Genomic DNA, 23,184 nt, shown 5'->3' on the forward strand with positions numbered 1-23,184 from the left:
GTTCAGAGGGAAAATGCTCTCCGAATAAAACGAATGGGAGCAAGAAAAGTGAATTGTTTCACTCTCAAGAAAAGGGCACCAATGAAAGGAGTGATTCCTGGGGTAGCAGTAAATATAAAAGTTGACCAGCTGAGGGGAAAGGTTTCCGGTGTATGTGATGCACGTCATTTGATGCGTCGCAGACAGGGTGGCAAGAGTGGGGAAACCGAGTCATTGTCTGTTCTTTAGAGTTTTGAAGATGAGTCTGCTCGACAAAGTGAAGTTAGTTATCCTGTGCGAGCGTATGTACCTAATACATTACGATGTTATAGGTGTCAAGCTTATGGGCATGTGGCAGCAGTGTGTAGGACGGAGGGTCCAAGGTGGGAAAAATGAGCCGAAGGGCATGAGACAAAGGAATGTGTAGCATTGGGGAAAGTAGTGGTATGTGTTAATTGTAGGGGTGCCCATGGGGCTGGGGATCAGAAATGTCCCGTGCGAGAGAGGCAGGTTGTGCTTTCCAGGGTTAGAGTAGTGCAGAAGGTGTCATATGCTGAGGCAGTGAAGAAAGTAGAGGAAGATTGATTTTAGGCCTAAAGTCCGTGGCGTAGGCCAAGTTCTCCTGCTGTTCCAATTTCACTATTTGCTATCAAAAACAAAAGTCAGAAAAGGAAAAAAGCATTTCACATAGGCCTACATTGATTTACAGGTGGAGGACAAGTAATATTCATGAGTATCGTCATTTATTTCCAAAGCATACTTTCTCAGTCTCCTCAACACAGACAGAACAGCTTATTTTGATCATTGCACCTCTTTTGCCATAAAATCTAATTGTGTAGGCTACATGCACAGTCCTGGAAATATATTGCACTTACAGCCCTTTCAACTTTCTTAACAATGTGCATGCAACCCCTCTCTTTATCTCATAGTCTTCTGTATCTCAAAAGGGATTAAGTATCCTTGCCTGGCTACTCAAACTCCTTGCTCCAGCCAAATGCTACGCCATGCCCACAGACATTAGTTTCTTCTCCGGATCTGAATCTGAGTACCTCCCTGGCGATTTCTAGAAAGCAAACCCATTCTAACCGTTCTGATTGGTCCCAGAAACCGATGGGTTGGGCCAGATCCAGAGCACACGTTGGTAAAGGGGCGAATAAAACGTTTGTCATTGGCTTTGATACTCTGATTGGTTAAAGATGATCAAATCGCTGATTACTTTGTTTTGTACAACACCCCTCATTTAGACGTCCCCACAAACGACTTCAACGATGGCAGTCTCAGACTGAAGTATGTAGTGAACATAGAGCAGCAGAAGTATTCAATTTGAGCCATCAGCCAATAACTACCCACCATAAAAGTAATTTATGAAAATCTTTGTAATATACACAAATAACACATTGCCCTGAATATATAGAAACATTTTGTTCAAAGACAATAACCTCTATTGCGAAACACTGCCATGGTGTATCATACCATGTCATTTTTTAATATATTTTTTTACCTTTTTACCCCTTTTTCGTGATATCCAATTGGTAGTTACAGTGTTGTCTCATTGCTTCAACTCCAGTACGGTCTCGGGAGAGGCGAAGGTCGAGAGCCAGGCGTCTTCCGAAACTGCTTGCTTAACCCAGAAGCCAGCCAATGTGGAGGAAACACCGTACAATTGGCAAACGAAGGCAGCGTGCAGGAGTCACTAGAGCATGATGGGACAAGGACATCCCGGCCGGCCAAACCCTCCCCTAACCCGGACGACGCTGGGCCAATTGTATGCTGTCTCTTGGGTCTCCCGGGTCGCGGCCGGCTGCAACAGAGCCTGGGATCGAACCCGGGTCTGTAGTGAAGCCTCGAAGCCTTAGACCGCTGCGCCAATAGGGAGGCCCCATACCATGTCTTTAAAGTCCCCAAGTTAAGTAGTTATAGATAAACTGCTTTCCTTCTCCGGGGCCACAGGACCTCAATCCACTGATGTTCTTAGATGGCTGATTTCCAATACATCCTGTAACAGTCCATCGACATTCATTGCCAGGGTTTGATTTACAAGGCTACCCTAGACACTCCCAGGCACCTCCAAAACCCTTCCAATAATTTACGTTGACACTCCTGTAAGTGTTAAAGGTATTCATGTCAGTCCAGTGCCTCTCTCTAAGGCACCCCCGTCTAAGGCACCCCTCTAAAGCCATTCATCCCCTTGCCGTTCATCCCCAATAAGCAGGCTGAGGCCGGGAGTGACAACTCCAGTCTGAAACACTATGTTTCATCCACTGTCCAAATCCACAGGTCCACAGTAACTCCACCACATTGATACACAGTGACTAGGATTCCCCCAGCACAGTCAGGCAGTGGATGGTTTGTCATACTGCAGCCGTGGCTGTGGTAATTTTTAGAGCGTCCAGCAGGTTGCGCTGCCGGACCCTGAGGCTGGCTATGGTTTCCAAATGGGACTCAGGAGTCCATCCTCTGTGTCTGTCTGACAGCCTGGTCCCCTCCACCCAACCTGAGGAATGACAGATAGAGGGAGAGAGAAGCAGGGAGGGGAGAGGAAAGAGGATGGACAGAAGGGAAAGAGTTTTAACAAAAAGCAACTAGAAAAGCAACACATTTTAAGCACTCAATAACACTGAGGTATGGAGATGTTGTGTCTTCCCACAACCAATCAGGAAGTGGGTGGTTCTGTCCTCATTACCGTCGCTGCTCTGCTGGTGGACGAGAATCACCTCAGCCTTCTCCAGGGACAGCTCGTCTGGTTGGTGGGCAACGAAGGCTCGGATGCACTGCATCTGTGTGAAGTCTGTGAGTGGGAGAGAACGTCAGAGGTCAAATATAGCAGGGTCAAGATGTCCTCATTGTCTGACCATGCTATGCTGAATGGCAATATAGCAATTTTCAACCCACCTTGTGCTGTAGAGTAGTCAATAACAGGATGGGGCCTGGAGACAGCAGAGATCCATCGCAGTTTATCACCTCTGAAAGATCACAAGAAAACACACTTTTTATACACAATCACACACACCTGTGGATTACTCTACTCTTTGTAACACTGTCATTCTTTGTAACACACACACAGTCACACACACACAACCCTCTCTGTCTTACTGTGTGTTGGTGCAAAGTAGCAGGGCTTTCTTGTTAAGGTGGAGGCGGAAAAGGTTCTTCTCTAGAGAGTGCAGTTTGACCCGACAGTTCTCAGCTCGCAGTTCTGACACTGGAGCATGGTCTATCACCGTGAACCTGCCCCCTCTAGAACGAGGGAGGAGAAGAGGAGAGGAGTAGAGCGTTAATAAAGCCCAATGATGAGAACATTGAAAAACTTGTCAATAAAAAATAATATCGGTCTGGATTTCCTAATGCTTGGTTTGCTTTGGTTGTTGTGTGAGTGTGTTTGTCTGAAGGGACTCACTCTTTGTTCAGCGACAGCAGCAGGTAGTCATTGAAGAGGTGAAGGTAGACACTCCTCTCTGTCTCCTTCAGAGAGAAATCCATAATCTCAGTCACCGGTCCCTCTCTCACCAGCCTACGAGACTGACTGACCAGGGGGAGAGTCTACAACACACACACATAGGTTAAACTCAGTTAAAGTTTGCTGCTGTACTTGTATTGTAACTTGTAATTGTGATCAGTTCAACACATATGTTCAAGGGACAGCATGTAATGCAGGGATCATGGGAGAGGTAGTTTATTACACACCCTGCATTCAAAGTCCACTCTGGCACTGAGAGAGACCAGCGACTCAATGCTCTTCATCTGAGTAATACTGTCATTGCTCTCCTGGATCAACTGAAAGACAGAGGGAGAGAAGAGAGATGGTTAACAGTTATCTCTTGGCTACATCATGTAACAGTGCACCACCGGGAGGGAATGGGGGTGTAACATACTCTCTCCAGTAGCTTCATAGCTTTGATGGCCTGGACCTCCTCCTCTGTGCCTTGGGCTGTTCTCTTCACGATGTTCTGAGGCAAAAATACAGAGACAAATGGGGAGAATGAGAGAGATTGAGAAGGGGAGAGTGAGACCGAGACGAAGAGAGGATTATAAGGAATCGCATACTTAGATTGTGCACTTAAAACATACACACACACAGCCACATAAACAGACCTGCACAAGGAGTTTAATTCGTGTGATCCTCTGGAAGGGAAGGATGAGGAAGGAGCGAAGAGGAAGGCGCTGACACACTGGACTGCGTTCCAATTTCTCCACTACCCGCCTGAACCCATGGTTCTCATCCCTGCAAGGCAGACAGAAAGAGAGAGAAAGAAGGTGCTGTTTGTAAGTCAAGGTAAACACATATAAACGTGCAGTAATACAAAGAGTCTGTCCAATCAGTGAACCCTGGGGGAGGACTCACATGAGTCTCTGGTAAGTGGCATCCTGATATGATTGGTTGGTGAGGTAGGGCACGTAGACCTTCTTGAAGCGTTGACAGTGGCGAGCAATGATGTCACACACGGTGAAGTGCATCATATCAGATTCCACCCTCTCTTCCAGCTTCGACAGAAAACTACGAGAACAACAAATACAGAGAAAGACTATGAGGTAAACGTTGACAGAAAAAAAGATAAAGAGGGGCACAGAGACTCCCCGTGACAATCAGCCTGTGGGTTTGCTTGATTGAGGAACGAACAAATAAGTCCCAGTCCTCTCACCTGTGGCTGATGGCTCGGACATCAGCCAGCCTGGAGAACAGCCAGCTCCTGTCCTGAGTAGTCAACAGCTCCCCGAGCTGCTTAGACTTGACAAAGTGATCCACCACAATGTCCAGACTACGACAGTACGACGCTTCCGAAGTTACAACCTCAAACTGCACCTGACAGGAAGAAGAAAGGAAGAGGAGAGGGGGAGATTACAGGCACTGTTCCAACTACCCCAAGGACCCATAAATCCAGGCTCCAGAAAATCAACATTAGCTACTAGATCACTGGCAAATGTCATCATCGACATCGCTGGTTGAAGGGTCAACTGTTTGTTTTTGTTTACCTCCTGCAGGCGTCTCTGGTCGTCAGTCAGCTCCCCAAACTCAGCACTGTTCCTGACCTCAGGGATCTCCTGCCACAGGCTGGGGGACTGGGTGAGGGAGATGGAGAGGCGGGGAGAGGAAGGCCTGGCTGGGGGGGCCTGGGGCGGCTGTGGTATGGGTAGGAACTTGGCACTGGTGCCACTGGAGGTAGAGCCAGAGTGGGACAGAGAGTGGGGGTGGATGACTGGGGGGAGACGGGGTAAGGGTCTGCGGGCAGGAGGGAGCGAGGGGGCCAGGGAGGAGGGTACGGGGGACAGGGGGACAGGGAGCTCCTCGTAGATGGAGAGGGCGTCAGAGCAAGACTGACTGAGGATCTCCCTGTTCTGAGCTGTCTCACTGTACTCCTGGTAGAGCTGGGAATCTGAGAGGGGGTGAGGGAGAGGGAAGAGAGAGAACGGAGGAGAGGTGGAGGGAAGGCAAAGAGAGGTAATGAGAGAGTTGAGTAGAGAAAGAGAAAAGTTAGACAGGGACAGAATGGGTATAGATGAAGAGGACAAGTGAGAGAGAGGCAGAGAAAGAGAGCAAAGGAGAAAGTGGAAGACAGTAAGAGTACAGTGAGAAGAAAAACGGAGTTAGGGGGAGAAATATCAAGAGAGGGAAAAGTAGAGAGAGACAGAGAAGTGGGTTAGCCAGAGTGTATGGTTTGCATTTTACACTTCTTGGAATGCTATGCTGTAGCAGCAACAGTTGGTTTTAATTGGCGTTAAGAGATATGAATACCTGCACAAACCTGCCTGTGGCCCTGGAGTGCACGCACACACACACACACACACACACACACACACACACACACACACACACACACACACGACTTTCCCATTTCATAGAATTTCACCATGACTCATAGACCTGCAAACCTGCTGCCATTTTGGTATGTTTAAACGATTGGGTTGGAAAGTAGAACTGAAAATGGAAGAAACCTACAACATGTTTGAGCTGGAAAACAATCTAGGAAGATACAAAAAGGGATCAAGCACACACTGTATACATGAGTAAGCCATTCACAGGAAGAAGTCTGTCTTGGGACTCACAGTACACTGCTATACAGTCATATCTAGTCCCAGTTTCAATCTGTCTGTGGACATGTTTGTTTAACAGTACCTTTACTGGCAGATGATATCTGTCTGTGGAAGTATCTTGTTTGATTTTACTGACTTTTTCATTTCAAATTACAAGGAGCATAGTTAACCTAGAAATACATGTGCCTTCACAGATTCCATACCTACATAGCCATAAACACAGACTAGCTCTCTCTGCTCATTGAAGCATAAAAGGTGCTATTGAACTAACATTATTATCATATTATTACATATAAAATACATTTCAGAGAAGTGGATGTGTGAAAGTGGAGTGCCTCAGGGATGAAGGGGAGAAATGAGAGGCAGAGCAGTAGAGGTAGAGCAGTAGAGGTAGAGCAGTAGAAGTAGTGCAGTAGAGCAGTAGAGGTAGAGCAGTAGAGGTAGAGCAGTAGAGGCAGAGCATTAGAAGTAGAGCAGTAGAAGTAGTGCCATAGAGGTAGAGCAGTAGAGGTAGAGCAGTAGAGGCAGAGCAGTAGAGGTAGAGCAGTAGAGGTAGTGCAGTAGAGGTAGAGCAGTAGAGGTAGAGCAGTAGAGGCAGAGCAGTAGAGGTAGAGCAGTAGAGGTAGAGCAGTAGAGGTAGAGCAGTAGAGGTATAGCAGTAGAAGTTGAGCAGTAGAAGTAGTGCAGTAGGGGTAGAGCAGTAGAGGTATAGCAGTAGAGGTTGAGCAGTAGAAGTAGTGCAGTAGAGGTAGAGCAGTAGAGGTATAGCAGTAGAAGTTGAGCAGTAGAAGTAGTGCAGTAGGGGTAGAGCAGTAGAGGTAGAGCAGTAGAAGTTGAGCAGTAGAAGTAGTGCAGTAGGGGTAGAGCAGTAGGGGTAGAGCAGTAGAGGTATAGCAGTAGAGGTTGAGCAGTAGAAGTAGTGCAGTAGGGGTAGAGCAGTAGGGGTAGAGCAGTAGAGGTATAGCAGTAGTGGTTGAGCAGTAGAAGTAGTGCAGTAGGGGTAGAGCAGTAGCGGTATAGCAGTAGAGGTTGAGCAGTAAAAGTAGTGCAGTAGGGGTAGAGCAGTAGAGGTAAAGCAGAGATACTCACTGTAAAATTTGGAGTTCCTCCTAGCCATTCTGATGGTATCCGTGACATTCCTGGACAGAGGGAGAGGCAGGAGTCAGGTCAGGGAATCGTCCACACTTCATCTACAGAAGTAGTGTGGTACATTTTATCTCTACTATTTTAACTCAGGCACTAACACAGCCTAGTGTTAGGGTTAAATTGCAGGCAACAGATCTAACTGTACTTATTGCATGCATGACATCAAAAGACTGACTCTATACATGGCAAGTGGCCATAAAATATGACAATGTAATAAAAACACACAGTCACTGTGGTAGCCCAGTGCACTAACATTACATATGCCCCCTCCCTCCCCACTGCTATCTTCTACTCACCTCAGGTCCACGTCTCCCCAGTTGAAGCACACCTCCTCCTCCTCATCATCTGGAAGCAGAACATATTGGTTCCAGTGTAGTCCAGAGAGATGGAGCAACATAACCCAATAATGTAATATACTGTGGCTGAGAACAGCTCAGCCCAATATGGCCTACAGAACAGAACAGTCAGAGCTGTTTTGGTTACAGAAACAAGGATTGGTTTGTTTGCAAAACTCCCCTGGCTGTGTTCCTCTCTAGGTGGTGTGCTCTAAACAGAACTACTGAACTGAAAACAGAGCTGGGATAGAATGGATAGAAGAGTAATGGAGAAGGAATGAGTTCTGGTTCCAGACAGTTTAACCCTGCCTATTTATTGTGAGATTCTGGGATTGCCACACTGTCCCCACCTCCACTGTCGTCCTCCCTTTCCCCCGCCTCCTTCCCCATTTCAGTGACTCAGCTGATGGCAGTTTCTTGTAAGTCTCCGCATAAAATCACTTCAATGAACTAATGATGAAATTCATACCTCAAGATAAGGAAATTTAAACAGCAAAACAGAATTCCACAGTTGTGGTAAGGTTGGGTTAGTTAGCATCAGAGGTTGGATCTCATTAAAAGTTTTGTGAGATCCCACATGAAAAAATACTACAGTTCACTATAGAATACTACAATACTTACTATAGAATGTTGTAACATACTGTAGAATACTATAGTAAATACTACAGTATTATCCAGAAGAAAAACACTGTAGTAAATACTACAGTAATGTCCACAAAAACACTACAGTCAGCAAAAACACTCCAGTAAATACTACAGTATATTACAATTTGCAAAAACACTACATTAATTTTGTACATACTACAGTTATTTTACTACAGTATTTATACTATAGTTAACTGTAAATAATACAGTATACTACAGTAAATACTACAGTATTCCAGTATTCTGCAAAAACACTACAGTGAATACTATAGTAAAGTCTGCACAAACCCTACAGAGAATACTTAAGCAAACAGGCCAGATGGGTAGTGGTATTGTCACGTCCTGACCCTTGTAAGAGGTCATTTTCTATAGTAGATGGGTCAGGGCATGACAGGGGATGGTTGCTTGGTTTTCTTGTTTTCTATTTCTAGGTTTTGTGTTCTAGGTTTTCTATTTCTATGTTGTTGTTTTTTTGGGTTGATCTCCAATTGGAGGCAGCTGGTCCTCGTTGCCTCTGATTGGAGATCATATTTAAGTAGGGGGTTTTGCCTTTTGGGTTTGTGGGTTGTTAATTTTGAGTAGTGTGTTTTCCTCACTTCGTCACGTTTTGTTGTTTTTTTGTATTTCTAGTATTTGGTGTATTGCAACGTTTCACTATAAATAAAAAAATGTGGAACTACAACCATGCTGCGCGTTGGTCCGATCATTCTGACAGTCGCGACAGAACAACCCACCACAAAAGGACCAAGCAGCATGGTAAGGAGTATCTGGATGAATGGACTTGGGAGGAAAGTTTGGATGGAAAAGGACCTTGGAGGCAGGCTGGGGAGTATCGACGCCCGAAGGAGGAAATTGAAGAAGCAAAGGGAGCGACGATACTACGAGGCGCTATATCCAACAATAGGCAAGGCGGAGAGGCACATTTTATTTGGGGGGGGGCATACGGGGAGTTTGGCAACATCAGGGGGGAGACCTGATCTAACTTCCCGTATCGGAGAGAGCCGTGGAGCAGACAGGAGCCAGTCAGGGAGTCAAGCGCGGAGCTCGACGCAAGATTACGAAGAGAGGTACTGGCAGAAAGAGCAATACGGAGCGGGCGTGCTGAGGAGCGAGTGGATGAAAGAGCAATGGGTTATGGTGTGATGCGCAATATATCTCCCATACGCATTCACAGCCCGGTGCGCTCGGTGCCAGCTCCTCACCGGTGTAGGGCAAGGATGATCATTCAGCCAGAAAGGAGTAGGCCTGCTCAGCATGCCCGGTCTCCAGTTTGCCTCCATAGCCCGGTACGTCCTGTTCCTGCTCCCTGCACTTATCCTGAGGTGCGTGTTACCAGTCTGGCGCCACCTAGGCCAGTTCCACGCATCAGACCTCCAGTGCGCATGCCCAGTTCAGAGTGTCCTGCTCCTGCTCCCTGCATTCGTCCTGAGGTGCGTGTTACCAGTCTGGCGCCACCTAAGCCCAGCCATGCCAGTACCACACATCAGGATTCCAGTTCACATTCCCAGTCCAGAGCTTCCGGCGACAGTTCCCCATCCAGAGCTTCCGGCGACAGTTGCCCGTCCAGAGCTTCCGGCGACAGTTGCCCGTCCAGAGCTTCCGGCGACAGTTGCCCGTCCAGAGCTTCCGGCAACAGTTCCCCGTCCGGAGCTTCCGGCACCAGTTCCCCGTCCGGAGCTCCCGGCGCCAGTTCCCCGTCCGGAGCTTCCGGCAACAGTTCCCAGTCCGGAGCTTCCAGCAACGTTTTTCAGTCCGGAACCTACTGAGACGGCCTACAGTCTGGAACCTACTGAGACGGTCTTCAGTCCGGAACCTACTGAGACGGCCTACAGTCCGGAACCTACTGAGACGGCCTACAGTCCGGAACCTACTGAGATGGCCTAAAGTCCGGAACCTACTGAGACGGCCTACAGTCCGGAACCTACTGAGACGGCCTACAGTCCGGAATCTACTGAGACGGCCTACAGTCCGGAACCTACTGAGACGGCCTACAGTCCGGAACCTACTGAGACGGCCTACAGTCCGGAACCTACTGAGACGGCCTACAGTCCGGAACCTACTGACATGGCCTACAGTCCGGAACCTACTGACACGGCCTACAGTCCGGAACCTACTGAGACGGCCCTCAGCCCGGATCCTACTGAGACGGACCTCAGCCCGGAGAATCCAGTGACGCTCCTCAGCTCGGAGCCTCCAGCGACGCTCCTCAGCCCGAAGCCTCCAGCGACACCTCCCAGTCCGGAGCCTCCAGCGATGCTCCCAAGTCCGGAGCCTCCAGCGGCGGTCTGCAACCCAGAGCCTTCAGCGGCGGCCAGCAGCCCAGAGCCTTCAGCGGCGGCCAGCAGCCCAGAGCCTTCAGCGGCGGCCAGCAGCCCAGAACCTTCAGCGGCGGCCAGCAGCCCAGAGCTTCTGGTAATGAACCTCCAGCGGCGGTCTGCAGCACAGAGCTTCTGGTAATGATCTACAGTCCGATTCTTCTAATAATGATCCACAGGTCGGTGTTACAGAAGGGGAGGGATCTGCGGGCAGAACGGGGGTTACGCCCGGAGCTGGAGCCACCTCCGTTGCTGGAGGATCGGAGGGATAGGAAGGTTCTGGGTTTAGCACCAGAGCCGCCATAGACTTTTGTCCCCCTCCCTACCCTCCCCTTGTGTTTTTGGTTGTTTTGTTGTTTTTTTGTGTGCAGTCGGGGTCTGCACCTTTGGGGGGGGGGGGTCACGTCCTGACCAGTCTAAGAGGTAATTTTCTATAGTAGATGGGTCAGGGCGTGACAGGGGGTGTTTGGTTGGTTTTCTTGTATTCTATTTCTATGTTTTGTGTTCTAGGTTTTCTATTTCTATGTTGTTGTTTTTTGGGGTTGATCTCCAATTGGAGGCAGCTGGTCCTCGTTGCCTCTGATTGGAGATCATATTTAAGTAGGGGGTTTTTCCTTTTCGGTTTGTGGGTTGTTAATTTTGAGTAGTGTGTGTTTCCTCTCTTCGTCATGGTTTGTTGTTTTTTTGTATTTCTAGTATTTGGTGTATTGCAACGTTTCACTATAAATAAAAAGATGTGGAACTACAACCATGCTGCACGTTGGTCCGATCATTCTGACAGTCGTAACAGGTATATGGCTAATATAGCATAGCTAAGGGTTGTTCTTATACACGACGTATCGAGGAGTGCCTGGATTTTTTGTATTTTTTTTTTTGTATTGACCCTATGGGCAAATCATATCCAGCCATCTCCTCTCTGGATGAACTGTAGCCCTGTATCTGTGGTGGTCTATTAGTCTTGTGTCACTTCCTGTTTCCGGTCACAACTTGCAGACTTGTTTACGTGCTGCTGTGCGTTTTGTTGCCGATCTTACTTTGCTACCTGACTACTTCACGGTTTTTACTTTTTCATTACCGTATATTTTTAGTTTTTCCCTCACTCAACTTTTTTCATTCAACTTTTTCACCCCGGAGGTTTTATCTGGACATGGTTCGTCAGGACTTCAAACAGCCGAAGCTAAGTAACATTAACATGATGCCTTCTAATTGCAGTCGTTGTACTTATAATATACAGGAGAACGATCGCCTTACGGCGAGGATAGCTGTGCTGCAAGCCCAGCTTCAGACGCAATCGTTAGGCAAGGGTAATTTCAGTGTAGGAAAAGATGAAACAGCGTCTGTGCCACCAGTAAGAACAGATAGTAACGTTAGTATAAACCCCTTCGCACGGTCCTCGCAGCCGGACAACTATCTCATGGCTTCTGGAGGGAAACGCTGTAGGAATGCTCAACCGGTGTCGCTTCTTCAGCCGACAGAAACTTTCAACCGGTTCTCCCCATTAAGCGAGTCGGAGTCGGAGGCCGAAACTTCTCTGGTCTCTACTCCTCCCGTTACGGGGTCTGAGCCGCCAAAGCCTTCCACCATTAGCTCTGACAAATTGAAAACCCTAGTCATTGGCGACTCCATTACCCGCAGTATTAGACTAAAAACTAATCATCCAGCGATCATACACTGTTTACCAGGGGGCAGGGCTACCGACGTTAAGGCTAATCTAAAGACGGTGCTGGCTAAAGCTAAAACTGGCGAGTGTAGAGAGTATAGAGATATTGTTATCCACGTCGGCACCAACGATGTTAGGATGAAACAGTCAGAGGTCACCAAGCGCAACATAGCTTCAGCGTGTAAATCAGCTAGAAAGATGTGTCGGCATCGAGTAATTGTCTCTGGCCCCCTCCCAGTTAGGGGAGTGATGAGCTCTACAGCAGAGTCTCACAACTCAATCGCTGGTTGAAAACTGTTTTCTGCCCCTCCCAAAAGATAGAATTTGTAGATAATTGGCCCTCTTTCTGGGACTCACCCACAAACAGGACCAAGCCTGGCCTGTTGAGGAGTGACGGACTCCATCCTAGCTGGAGGGCTGCTCTCATCTTATCTACGAACATAGACAGGGCTCTAACTCCCCTAGCTCCACAATGAAATAGGGTGCAGGCCAGGCAGCAGGCTGTTAGCCAGCCTGCCAGCTTAGTGGAGTCTGCCACTAGCACAGTCAGTGTAGTCAGCTCAGCTATCCCCATTGAGACCGTGTCTGTGCCTCGATCTAGGTTGGGCAAAGTTAAAGATGGCGGTGTTCGCTTTAGCAATCTCACTAGTATAAAGACCTCCTCCATTCCTGCCATTATTGAAAGAGATTGTGATACCTCACATCTCAAAATAGGACTACTTAATGTTAGATCCCTCACTTCAAAGGCAGTTATAGTCAATGAACTAATCACTGATCATAATCTTGATGTGATTGGCCTGACTGAAACATGGCTTAAGCCTGATGAATTTACTGTGTTAAATGAGGCCTCACCCCTGGTTACACTAGTGACCATATCCCCGCGCATCCCGCAAAGGCGGAGGTGTTGCTAACATTTATGATAGCAAATTTAAATTTACCCCAAAAAAAACAACAACGACGTTTTCGTCTTTTGAGCTTCTAGTCATGAAATCTATGCAGCCTACTCAATCACTTTTTATAGCTACTGTTTACAGGCCTCCTGGGCCATATGCAGCGTTCCTCACTGAGTTCCCTGAATTCCTATCAGACCTTGTAGTCATCGCAGATAATATTCTAATTTTTGGTGACTTTAATATTCACATGGAAAAGTCCACAGACCCACACCAAAAGGCTTTTGGAGCCATCATCGACTCAGTGGGTTTTGTCCAACATGTCTCTGGACCTACTCACTGCCACAGTCATACTCTGGACCTAGTTTTGTCCCATGGAATAAATGTTGTGGATCTTAATGTTTTTCCTCATAATCCTGGACTATCGGACCACCATTGTATTATGTTCGCAATCGCAACAAATAATCTGCTCAGACCCCAACCAAGAAGCATTAAAAGTCGTGCTATAAATTCTCAGAAAACCCAAAGATTCCTTGATGCCCTTCCAGACTCCCTCTGCCTACCCAAAGATGTCAGAGGACAAAAATCAGTTAACCACCTAACCGAGGAACTCAATTCAACCTTGCGCAATACCCTAGATGCAGTTTCACACCTAAAAACTAAAAACATTTGTCATAAGAAACTAGCTCCCTGGTATACAGAAATTACACGAGCTCTGAGGCAAGCTTCCAGAAAATTGGAACGGAAATGACGCCACACCAAACTGGAAGTCTTCCGACTAGCTTGGAAAGACAGTACCGTGCAGTATCGAAGAGCCCTCACTGCTGCTCGATCATCCTATTTTTCCAACTTAATTGAGGAAAATAAGAACAATCCAAAATTTATTTTTGATACTGTCGCAAAGTTAACTAAAAAGCAGCATTCCCCAGGAGAGGATGGCTCTCACTTCAGCAGTGATGAATTCATTAACTTCTTTGAGGAAAAGATCATGATCATTAGAAAGCAAATTACGGACTCCTCTTTAAATCTGCGTATTCCTCCAAAGCTCCGTTGTCCTGAGTCTGCACAACCCTTGCCAGGACCTAGGATCAAGGGAGACACTAAAGTGTTTTAGTACTATATCTCTTGACACAATGATGAAAATAATCATGGCCTCTAAACCTTCAAGCTGCATACTGGACCCTATTCCAACTAAACTACTGAAAGAGCTGCTTTCTGTGCTTGGCCCTCCTATGTTGAACATAATAAACGGCTCTCTATCCACCGGATGTGTACCAAACTCACTAAAAGTGGCAGTAATAAAGCCTCTCTTGAAAAAGCTAAATCTTGACCAAGAAATTATAAAAAACTATCGGCCTATATCGAATCTTCCATTCCTCTCAAAAAATTTTGAAAAAGCTGTTGCGCAGCACCTCACTGCCTTCCTGAAGACAAACAATGTATACGAAACGCTTCACTCTGGTTTTAGACCCCATCATAGCACTGAGACTGCACTTGTGAAGGTGGTAAATGACCTTTTAATGACGTCAGACCGAGGTTCTGTGTCTGTCCTCGTGCTCCTAGATCTTAGTGCTGCTTTTGATACCATCGATCACCACATTGTTTTGGAGAGATTGGAAACCCAAATTGGTCTACATGGACAAGTTCTGGCCTGGTTTAGGTCTTATCTGTCGGAAAGATATCAGTTAGTCTCTGTGAATGGTTTGTCCTCTGACAAATCAACTGTAAATTTCGGTGTTCCTCAAGGTTCCGTTTTAGGACCACTATATATTTTACCTCTTGGGGATGTCATTCGAAAACATAATGTTAAATTTCACTGCTATGCGGATGACACACAGCTGTACATTTCAATGAAACATGGTGAAGCCCCAAAATTGCCCTCGCTAGAAGCCTGTGTCTCAGACATAAGGAAGTGGATGGTGGTTAACTTTCTACTCTTAAACTCGGACAAAACAGAGATGCTTGTTCTAGGTCCCAAGAAACAAAGAGATCTTCTGTTGAATCTGACAATTAATCTGGATGGTTGTACAGTCGTCTCAAATAAAACTGTGAAGGACCTCGGCGTTACTCTGGACCCTGATCTCTCTTTTGAATAACATATCAAGACTGTTTCAAGGACAGCTTTTTTCCATCTACGTAACATTGCAAAAATCAGAAACTTTCTGTCCAAAAATGACGCAGAAAAATTAATCCATGCCTTTGTTACTTCTAGGTTGGACTACTGCAATGCTCTACTTTCCGGCTACCCGGATAAAGCACTAAATAAACTTCAGTTAGTGCTAAATACGGCTGCTAGAATCCTGACTAGAACCAAAAAATTTGATCTTATTACTCCAGTGCTAGCCTCCCTACACTGGCGTCCTGTTAAGGCAAGGGCTGATTTCAAGGTTTTACTGCTAACCTACAAAGCATTACATGGGCTTGCTCCTACCTATCTTTCCGATTTGGTCCTGCCGTACATACCTACACGTACGCTACGGTCACAAGACGCGGGCCTCCTAATTGTTCCCAGAATTTCTAAGCAAACAGCTGGAGGCAGGGCTTTCTCCTATAGAGCTCCATTTTTATGGAATAGTCTGCCTACCCATGTGAGAGACACAGACTCAGTCTCAACCTTTAAGTCTTTACTGAAGACATATCTCTTCAGTAGGTCCTATGATTACGTGTAGTCTGGCCCAGGGGTGTGAAGGTGAACGGAAAGGCTGGAGCAACGAACCACCCTTGCTGTCTCTGCCTGGCTGGTTTCCCCTCTTTCCACTGGGATTCTCTGCCTCTACCCCTATTACGGGGGCTGAGTCACTGGCTTACTGGTGTTCTTCCATGCCGTCCCTGGGAGGGGTGCGTCACTTGAGTGGGTTGAGTCACTGACGTGGTCTTCCTGTCTGGGTTGGCGCCCCCCCTTGGGCTGTGCCGTGGCGGAGATCTTTGTGGGCTATACTCGGCTTTGTCCCGGGATGGTATGTTGGTGGTTGGAGATATCCCTCCAGTGGTGTGGAGGCTGTGCTTTGGCAAAGTGGGTGGGGTTATATCCTACCTGTTTGGCCCTGTCCGGGGGTTTCATCGGATGGGGCCACAGTGTCTCCTGACCCCTCCTGTCTCAGCCTCCAGTATTTATGCCGCAGTAGTTTATGTGTCGGGGGGCTAGGGTCAGTCTGTCACATCTGGAGTATTTCTCTTGTCTTTTCCGGTGTCCTGTGTGAATTTAAATATGCTCTCTCTAATTCTCTCTTTCTCTTTCTTTCTCTCGGAGGACCTGAGCCCTAGGACCATGCCTCAGGACTACCTGGCTTGATGACTCCTTGCTGTCCCCAGTTCACCTGGCCATGCTGCTGCTCCAGTTCCAACTGTTCTGCCTGCAGCTATGGAACCCTGACCTGTTCGCCGGACGTGCTACCTGTCCCAGACCTGTTGTCCCAGACCTGCGGGAACCCTGACCTATTCACCGGACGTGCTACCTGTCCCAGACCTGCTGTTTTCAACTCTCTAGAGACAGCAGGAGCGGTAGAGATACTATCAAAGATCGGCTATGAAAAAGCCAACTGACACTTACTCTTGTGTTACTGACTTGTTGCAACTTCGACAACTACTATGATTATTATTATTTGACAATGCTGGTCATTTATGAACATTTGAACATCTAGGCCATGTGCTGTTATAATCTCCACCCGGCACAGCCAGAAGAGGACTGGCCACCCCTCATAGCCTGGTTCCTCTCTAGGTTTCTTCCTAGGTTTTGGCCTTTCTAGGGAGTTTTTCCTAGCCACCGTGCTTCTACACCTGCATTGCTTGCTGTTTGGGGTTTTAGGCTGGGTTTCTGTACAGCACTTTGTGATATCAGCTGATGTAAGAAGGGCTATATAAATACATTTGATTTGATTTGATTTGATACAGCCCTTAGCTAAGGTATATTGGCCATATACCACAAACCCTGAGGTACCTTATTGCTATTATAAACTGGTTACCAATGTAATTAGAACAGTAAAAAGTAATTTTGTCATACCAGTGTGAGACAGTCTGGTACCACGTCATTCAGACAATCAGCATTCAGGGCTCGAACCACCTGGTTTATAATATAGTATTTATACCATAGTATACTATAGAATTTTTTCAAGTGGGTATCAATAACTAAGAATTAACGTTTGTTTATATAACTGTCTTCAAATTAAAAAGTTTGAACTCTTCTGTCTGGCGTTCTTAAAGCTTTGGTTAGGTTGACAAAATGAGATGATTTGAGATGATCATGAAATTAGTTGAGCAATAAGATCATAATTAGGATATTCTAATGTTAATCTGTGTTAGGTGTTGAGCTGCTTTTCTCTTGATTTATTCCTCCTCTTTCTGTCTTTCTCACCTGACGCCTGGAATATTCTTGTTCTGCGATCCCTCGCATCTCCTCTTCCTTCTTCTTCTTCCTCGTTTCTTCTTTCTGTTGTCTTGCGGAACCCCCGCCTCCTATACCGAACATCGGTGCCAGAATCTTGGAAACTACAAGTGCTCTTCACCCCCCCTCCTCCCGTTTTTTTACTCTCTTCCTTGCCCTCCCTCATCCTCTCCTCTTCCCCTCCTACCCTCTTCTCCTCCTCCCTTTCCACTTTCCTCTCCTCAGTTGCCTCTCCCACTTTCCCCCTGTCGTCGGTCCAATCTTCTATCCTCCTTTCCTGCTTCCCCTCTACCACACTATTCTCTTCCCCCTCTCCCACAGTCCTCTCTTTCTCCCCTTCTTCCACCGTCTTTTCCTCTATGGGGATGATAGGTTGTTCTGAATCAGGGTTGTATATAAGGCTTGGGCAGCTGGTTGGTTTGTACAGGGTGTTGCTCACAGAGAGAAACAGATCTTCCTCTTTCTGGGCATTCGCTTCTTTCTCTGCATCCAGTATATGAACCTTGTCCACAACTTCGACCCCTTTCTCCATCTCACCCTCATCCTCTGTCACCATCTCTACCTGGATATGTATATGACTGTCTGTTTGTTTGTCCGCACACACATTGTTATCCTCCACCTCCTCTCCCTGTCTGTCTGTAGGTGTGTCACCATGAGTATTGTGTAGGGTCAGGGCAGCATGCATGTCTATGGGTTTGCCATCACCAAGCATAGCTGTGAGAGCCTCAGCATGCATGTCTGTTAGTTTCTCCCCTGTACCTCTCTCATCCTCCACCTTCCCTGGCTCTGCCTCCCGTTCAGCCAGCCTCGCCTCCACCGACTTCCTCCCATGCTTCGTCCTCTTCTGAACCGTGGCGTAGACGGTTGAGGCTCCTCCCCGCTCTGGCGTCTCATCCTTTTCTTCCTCTAGCTCCTCTTCTACCCTCTCGGTCCCTCTCGCAGTCTGGCTGACCTTTTGACTTCCCTGTGACTCTGGCTGGGGGTTGCCGAGGGCGTGTTCCTCCGAGCTGCCAAGGATCTCGCTCAATACGTTCTTGGCCCACTTCATTTGTGAGGCCTGGGAGTGGCGCTTGGCCTCCGCTTCTGTGCTCCAGGCTCCACTTATACGGATTTGGATGGCCACAGCTTCCTCTGGGCTCATCACTCCAGGGTTATTCTGGTCAGAGGTGGCTTGGTCAACTACAGGGACCCCATGGTGGTGGTACTCTCCACTGGGATGTGAAGATGGACCTATCTCTGGTTCTGTCCTCCTCCTGTCTGTTGGGTCCCTCTCTCTTATTTCTGTGTACTCTTTATGTCTTTCTCTCCACTCTTTGAGGAGTTTTTCGGTCTCAGAGTTTCTCCTTCGCTCTCTCTCAGCGTATGGGTTCTCCTCCATGACCTTCAGTCGTTCTCCACTGTCTCGTTCTAGGGTGGTGTGACTGACATCCACTATGGAGCTCTCTTCTGTGTCTGTTCTCTCCTCCTTTGGCACATGGATCTCATCTCTCACTATTTTTCTCTCATCCTCTGCCCCTTGGTCTCCATCTCTGGAAGGGTGTGTTATGTCACCACTGTCCCTATCACCATATCCAGGATTTTGATTTGTCTCCTCTGATTCCAAGTCACCCAAGACTGCTGTCTGATTGGGTTTTGACCTGGGCAATGTTTGTCCAATCACACAGAACACATAGGTGGGTTGCTTCTTCCCCTTTCCGTCATTCACCTCTCCCTTCACTGCATCATCATTTTGCTCTGTCCGCTCTTCTGTTCTTTCTCTCTCTCTTTCATGTCTTCTCCCCTGAAAGCCAACAGGTTGCCTTGTAACATGATTAGCAACCCCAACTTCCACGAATTCCTTGCAGTCCTCAAACTCCTCTTCTCCACCGCTGGACACAGTGATAAAGCCATCCTCAGAGGAAGGGATTCTATCTCTCCCTCCTTCCCACTCTCTCTCACTTCCTCCATCGCTCTCGAACCGTGCATATCTATCACTTCCTCCTTCTTCCTCTCTGTCACCCTCTGTGTTATCTGTCACATTCTCGCTCTCCGTCTCCCTGTCCCTTTGCCAGCGTTCCTCTCTCTCTCCATCGCTGTAAGTCTGGTGTTCCTCTCCTCTGCTATAACTCCTCCAGGCTTCTGTCTCATCATCTTCATCTACATTTAACCCTCTCTCCGAATACCTCTCCCTCCCTCCCTCCGTCTCAGTTTCTCTCTCTTCGTCTATGGACTTTCTTTGTTCCACCGACCTATCCTCTTGTCCTTCTCCCTCTGTCTTCCTCTCTTTTTCTCTGCCTGTCCTTTGTTCCACGGATCTGTCCTCTTCTTCACTTGTATCTCTTTCTCGCTCTATAACCTCATCCTCTAAAGAGGAGTCTTTGTTATATCTGACCCTCTGTGGTAATAACCACATCCTCCGTTGCTCAGCGCGCTTTGGTATCGTCTCCTCCTCTCCTTCTTCTCTCCCCCTCACTCTATCTGGTCTCTCTTTTTCACTAAACTCTCTCTGCCCCCTATCCACATCCTTCTCTCCCTCTGACTTCTTCTCTTCATTACTTTCTCTTCCTCTTCTCCATTTTCTTTCCCTCTCTATGTCACTGCTCCATTCTCCGCTGCTCTGGACTCGTGGTGGCACCCTTGGGGCTGTCTCACTCAGCGATCGACTAGCTCCGTCTGCTTCTCCCTCCCTTTTGGGATCTGTCTCTCTGTCCCTCTTCTCCCTGCGCCTCCTCTCTTCATCCTCCCCCTTGGAATATCTCTCCCTCTCTCTGAATCTTTCTCCATCCATCCGCTTCACTCTCTCTCCAGTTACATTGGACTGTGTTCCCTCCCTCACTTTCTCCGGGTCCCTCCTTTCCCTTAGTCCGTCCTCTCGTCTGCCCCCTTCTCTCACCTCATTCCTCTCTCTCTTCACTTCCCTCACTTTTCTCCTGTCCCTCTCTCTGTATCTTTCCATGTCGCTCTTTCCATCCCTGTCCCCTTCCCTCACTCTCTGTCTATAAGCATCTCTCCTTCCATCCCTCTCTCTGTATATCTCCCCCCCTCTCCATTTCTGTCTCTCCTTCTCTTTCTCCCTCACTCTATCCCATGCTGCGTTCCCCTCATTGTCCCCCTCACTTTTACTATGAGGATGTTTCAGTTCTCTTCTGTTGTCATCCCTCACTCTCTCTTTCCACTTCCCTCCATCACTGTCTCCCTCACTCCTGGTGTCCCTCTGTCCCTCTGTATTTCCTTCCCTCCTTCCATCCCTGCCCTCTCTATCCGAATAGTTCTGTGAATCTCCCTCTCTTCTTCTAACCTCCCTTTCTCCCTGCCGGAGTTTTGACCTCTCTCTCTCTCCATCCATATACCTCTCTCTTTTGCTCCATAGGTCATTGCCCTTTGAATCCCTCTCTCTTCTCCTCTCTCTGAAATCTGGCTCCGCTTCCCTCGCTCTCTCCCTCCGTCTCACTGTCTTATCCTCCATGGGCTTCCCTCCATTTCTCTCTCCGTCCTCCTGTGCCCTGATTCTCTCCTTCTCCCTCTCCCTCTCTCTGTACCTTTGGAAGTCCCTCTCTGCATCTCGATACCGCTGTATCTTTGCTGCTGTCTCTCGTTCTCTCTCCCAGTCATCCATCTCTGTTCCCTTCTGTCTCTCAAATTGTCTCGTTCCTTCTTTCCCCACATCTTCCTCCACAAATGCACTCATTCTTCTGTCTCTCTCTTTGCTATTTTTTATCATTCTAGGAAATGTGTCTCCTTTCTTTCTCTCCTTTTCTCTGTCTCTGTCGTTCCTAATCTCCAGATTTGAAGTAGGTCTTCCATTGGTACGTCTCTCTCCCGCTCTCCCCCTTTCTCTCTCTCTCCATTCCCTTTCCTCCTCCCTCCCTCTGGATATGGGGGAACACTCCTTCTCTCTGTTCCTCTCTCTTGGTCTGGGTTCCATCTCTTTTCTTCTATTTCTTGTTTTGTCCTTCAATCTCTCCATTTCTCTTTCTCTCCTCCATTCCTCCTCTCGGATCCTCTCCCTCTCTCTGTCTGTCCGGGCCACAGTTCCAGGTCTGGGACTTGTTTCGCGGCAGATCTGGCTGATTGGCTGAGGGTTCCGGTAGGAAGCGCTTTGATTGGATGGATCAAATGTGTCAAAGGGAGTCAGACTGGGGCGTTTCGTTCCCATGGTAACATACTTTTTTTAGAACCTGAAAGATGGTAATATTCTCTCATTAATGTATAATTCATCATAATCTGGACATTCTGCAAGGATACTGCTACAACCAATAGAATCACTTGAAGTAGCAACACTTTCAATCACTAAATGGAGATAAAGGAATGTTGGAAGGTGGAAGGTTAACAACAACATTAGGCCTATTGTGGCCCTCAAACACTGAAGCTGAATAGTGGCCTAGTGTCTTTACCAGCCCTGACCAATGCTTCACTATTAATTTATTCAAATTGGAAGTAAAAAAAAAAGTAAATTACAAAAAGGGGAAAATACTGTAACTATAATACAACACAAGTCCAATGTGTTATAACTGTGGGTGTTATGATGATAAGAATCACAGGCAACAATGTGTTTATGCGACCAATTTGAGACCACAGCATCACAACCTTTAGTCAGACAACAGTTAATAGCCAACCCACAATAGCCAACCCTGTATTTTAATACACTTTAACTCAATGGATTCTACTGCTAACTGCTTGAGGTGGATTTTCCCTTTAAATGATCTTTTCCCTTTAAGCTTGGAGCACCAAGTATCTATACAACAACACAGCCAACAGCAAAGTGTTGTAGAAAATTACAGAAACAGCCCAGCAGATTATGTGACACCTGGGAACACTGATTTATTGAACGCAGCACAGCACACGTCTGCATAGCACAGTCCACATAACATCGCTCAGCACACCAACTAACCCTAAAACAGGACTCCCTTACACACAATGAAAACACATCTAACACATAAACCACTAGACAAATTAGCCATGAATCAATGTTAGAACTGTAGAATGACTGGTAGATCAGTAGAGAAACACAGTAAAGAGATCTGAGGGACTCACCTGAGTTTAGTACGCTAGGGAGCTCTAGTCTCCCTTCTCTCTGCAGCTCAAGGATTGCACAACACAAGCAATCCTCCTTCCTCTCCAGATCTTGCTGTTTCACCCCTCCTCCCTCCTTCCCTGCTCAAATTCCCAAACAAGTCTGAACAGATTTACACTTATCTTCCCCCTCTTTTTCTCTCTGTCTTGTCTTCACAGCCACTGTTAATGAACAGAGGAATCTGGACAAAGCAAACGAAAGGCCACGGACTGTATCCCACAAATCAATCTGTTCTCCTTCCTCCCACACTGACGTGATCAGTTACTGTTGACCCCGAGATAAAGCTCGCTGACTCTCGCTGACTCTCTCTCACTAAATACAGGAAGTACACCTCCTGGGTGTCTCTCCCTTGTCTGTGATTGGTTGATGCAGGATTGCCGGGTGTGTCTGCATAGCACACTTAAGGCAGGTAAGGGTTGTAGATTCTAGAATCAAGGAAGGGGGAGGGGAGGCAAAGAGGAGTGAGAACACACTCACACAGTGATTCAGCAAACAAACCACCAACACAGCCTACAGCAGGCTTATAGAAACTTCCCTAACATTCCCTGGAGAAGTAGTAAATTGGGAAAGAACTCCAAGTTCCACAGAAAAGGAAAGCTAGTTCTTCAGATCGCAGTAACAGGATTGGGCAATGACAGAAAAGGAAGAGTGACTTATATTCATGTCAGCTGTACTGTCAGCGCTGCTAGGGCCAGGAGTTTACCCAGACCACGTGACCTAATTAAGAAACCTTGGTGCCCGAGTCATTAC

At 47.2% G+C, this 23,184-nt stretch overlaps 1 protein-coding gene across 5 annotated transcripts; it reads right to left on the reverse strand.

Moving 5' to 3' along the window:
* Positions 1–705: 705 nt before the first annotated feature.
* LOC106576827 (rho guanine nucleotide exchange factor 5) lies at positions 706–22,753 on the reverse strand. Of its 5 annotated transcripts, none has more exons than XM_045700075.1 (16): positions 22,395–22,753; positions 18,210–21,538; positions 18,141–18,161; positions 7,452–7,500; positions 7,099–7,148; positions 4,951–5,351; positions 4,620–4,780; positions 4,322–4,474; positions 4,072–4,201; positions 3,852–3,926; positions 3,664–3,753; positions 3,377–3,519; positions 3,073–3,216; positions 2,872–2,942; positions 2,663–2,767; positions 706–2,473 (listed from the first exon to the last, which is right to left on the reverse strand). In XM_045700075.1, exons 2-16 carry the CDS (start codon positions 21,514–21,516, stop codon positions 2,331–2,333), a joined length of 5,043 nt encoding a protein of 1,680 aa, XP_045556031.1. In that variant the 5' UTR covers positions 21,517–21,538; positions 22,395–22,753; the 3' UTR covers positions 706–2,330. The 5 variants fall into 5 exon arrangements, with proteins under 5 accessions (XP_045556031.1, XP_045556014.1, XP_045556021.1 ...); XM_045700058.1 differs by having other exon boundaries at positions 17,352–18,161; XM_045700065.1 differs by having other exon boundaries at positions 18,141–21,538.
* Positions 22,754–23,184: the final 431 nt, after the last annotated feature.

Source organism: Salmo salar, chromosome ssa02 (genome assembly GCF_905237065.1).
Source record: "Salmo salar chromosome ssa02, Ssal_v3.1, whole genome shotgun sequence".
Classification (NCBI taxonomy): Eukaryota; Metazoa; Chordata; class Actinopteri; order Salmoniformes; family Salmonidae; genus Salmo; species Salmo salar.

Coding starts and splice junctions, on each gene's coding strand:
- LOC106576827 (XM_045700054.1), bottom strand. CDS start 21,516: ATGGGAACGAAACGCCCCAGTCTGACTCCCTTTGACACATTTGATCCA. Junction 7,501..17,351: donor AAGAATATTCCAGGCGTCAG/GTGAGAAAGACA, acceptor TTCTGCTTCCAG/ATGATGAGGAGGAGGAGGTG. Junction 4,202..4,321: donor GCCACTTACCAGAGACTCAT/GTGAGTCCTCCC, acceptor TCTGCCTTGCAG/GGATGAGAACCATGGGTTCA.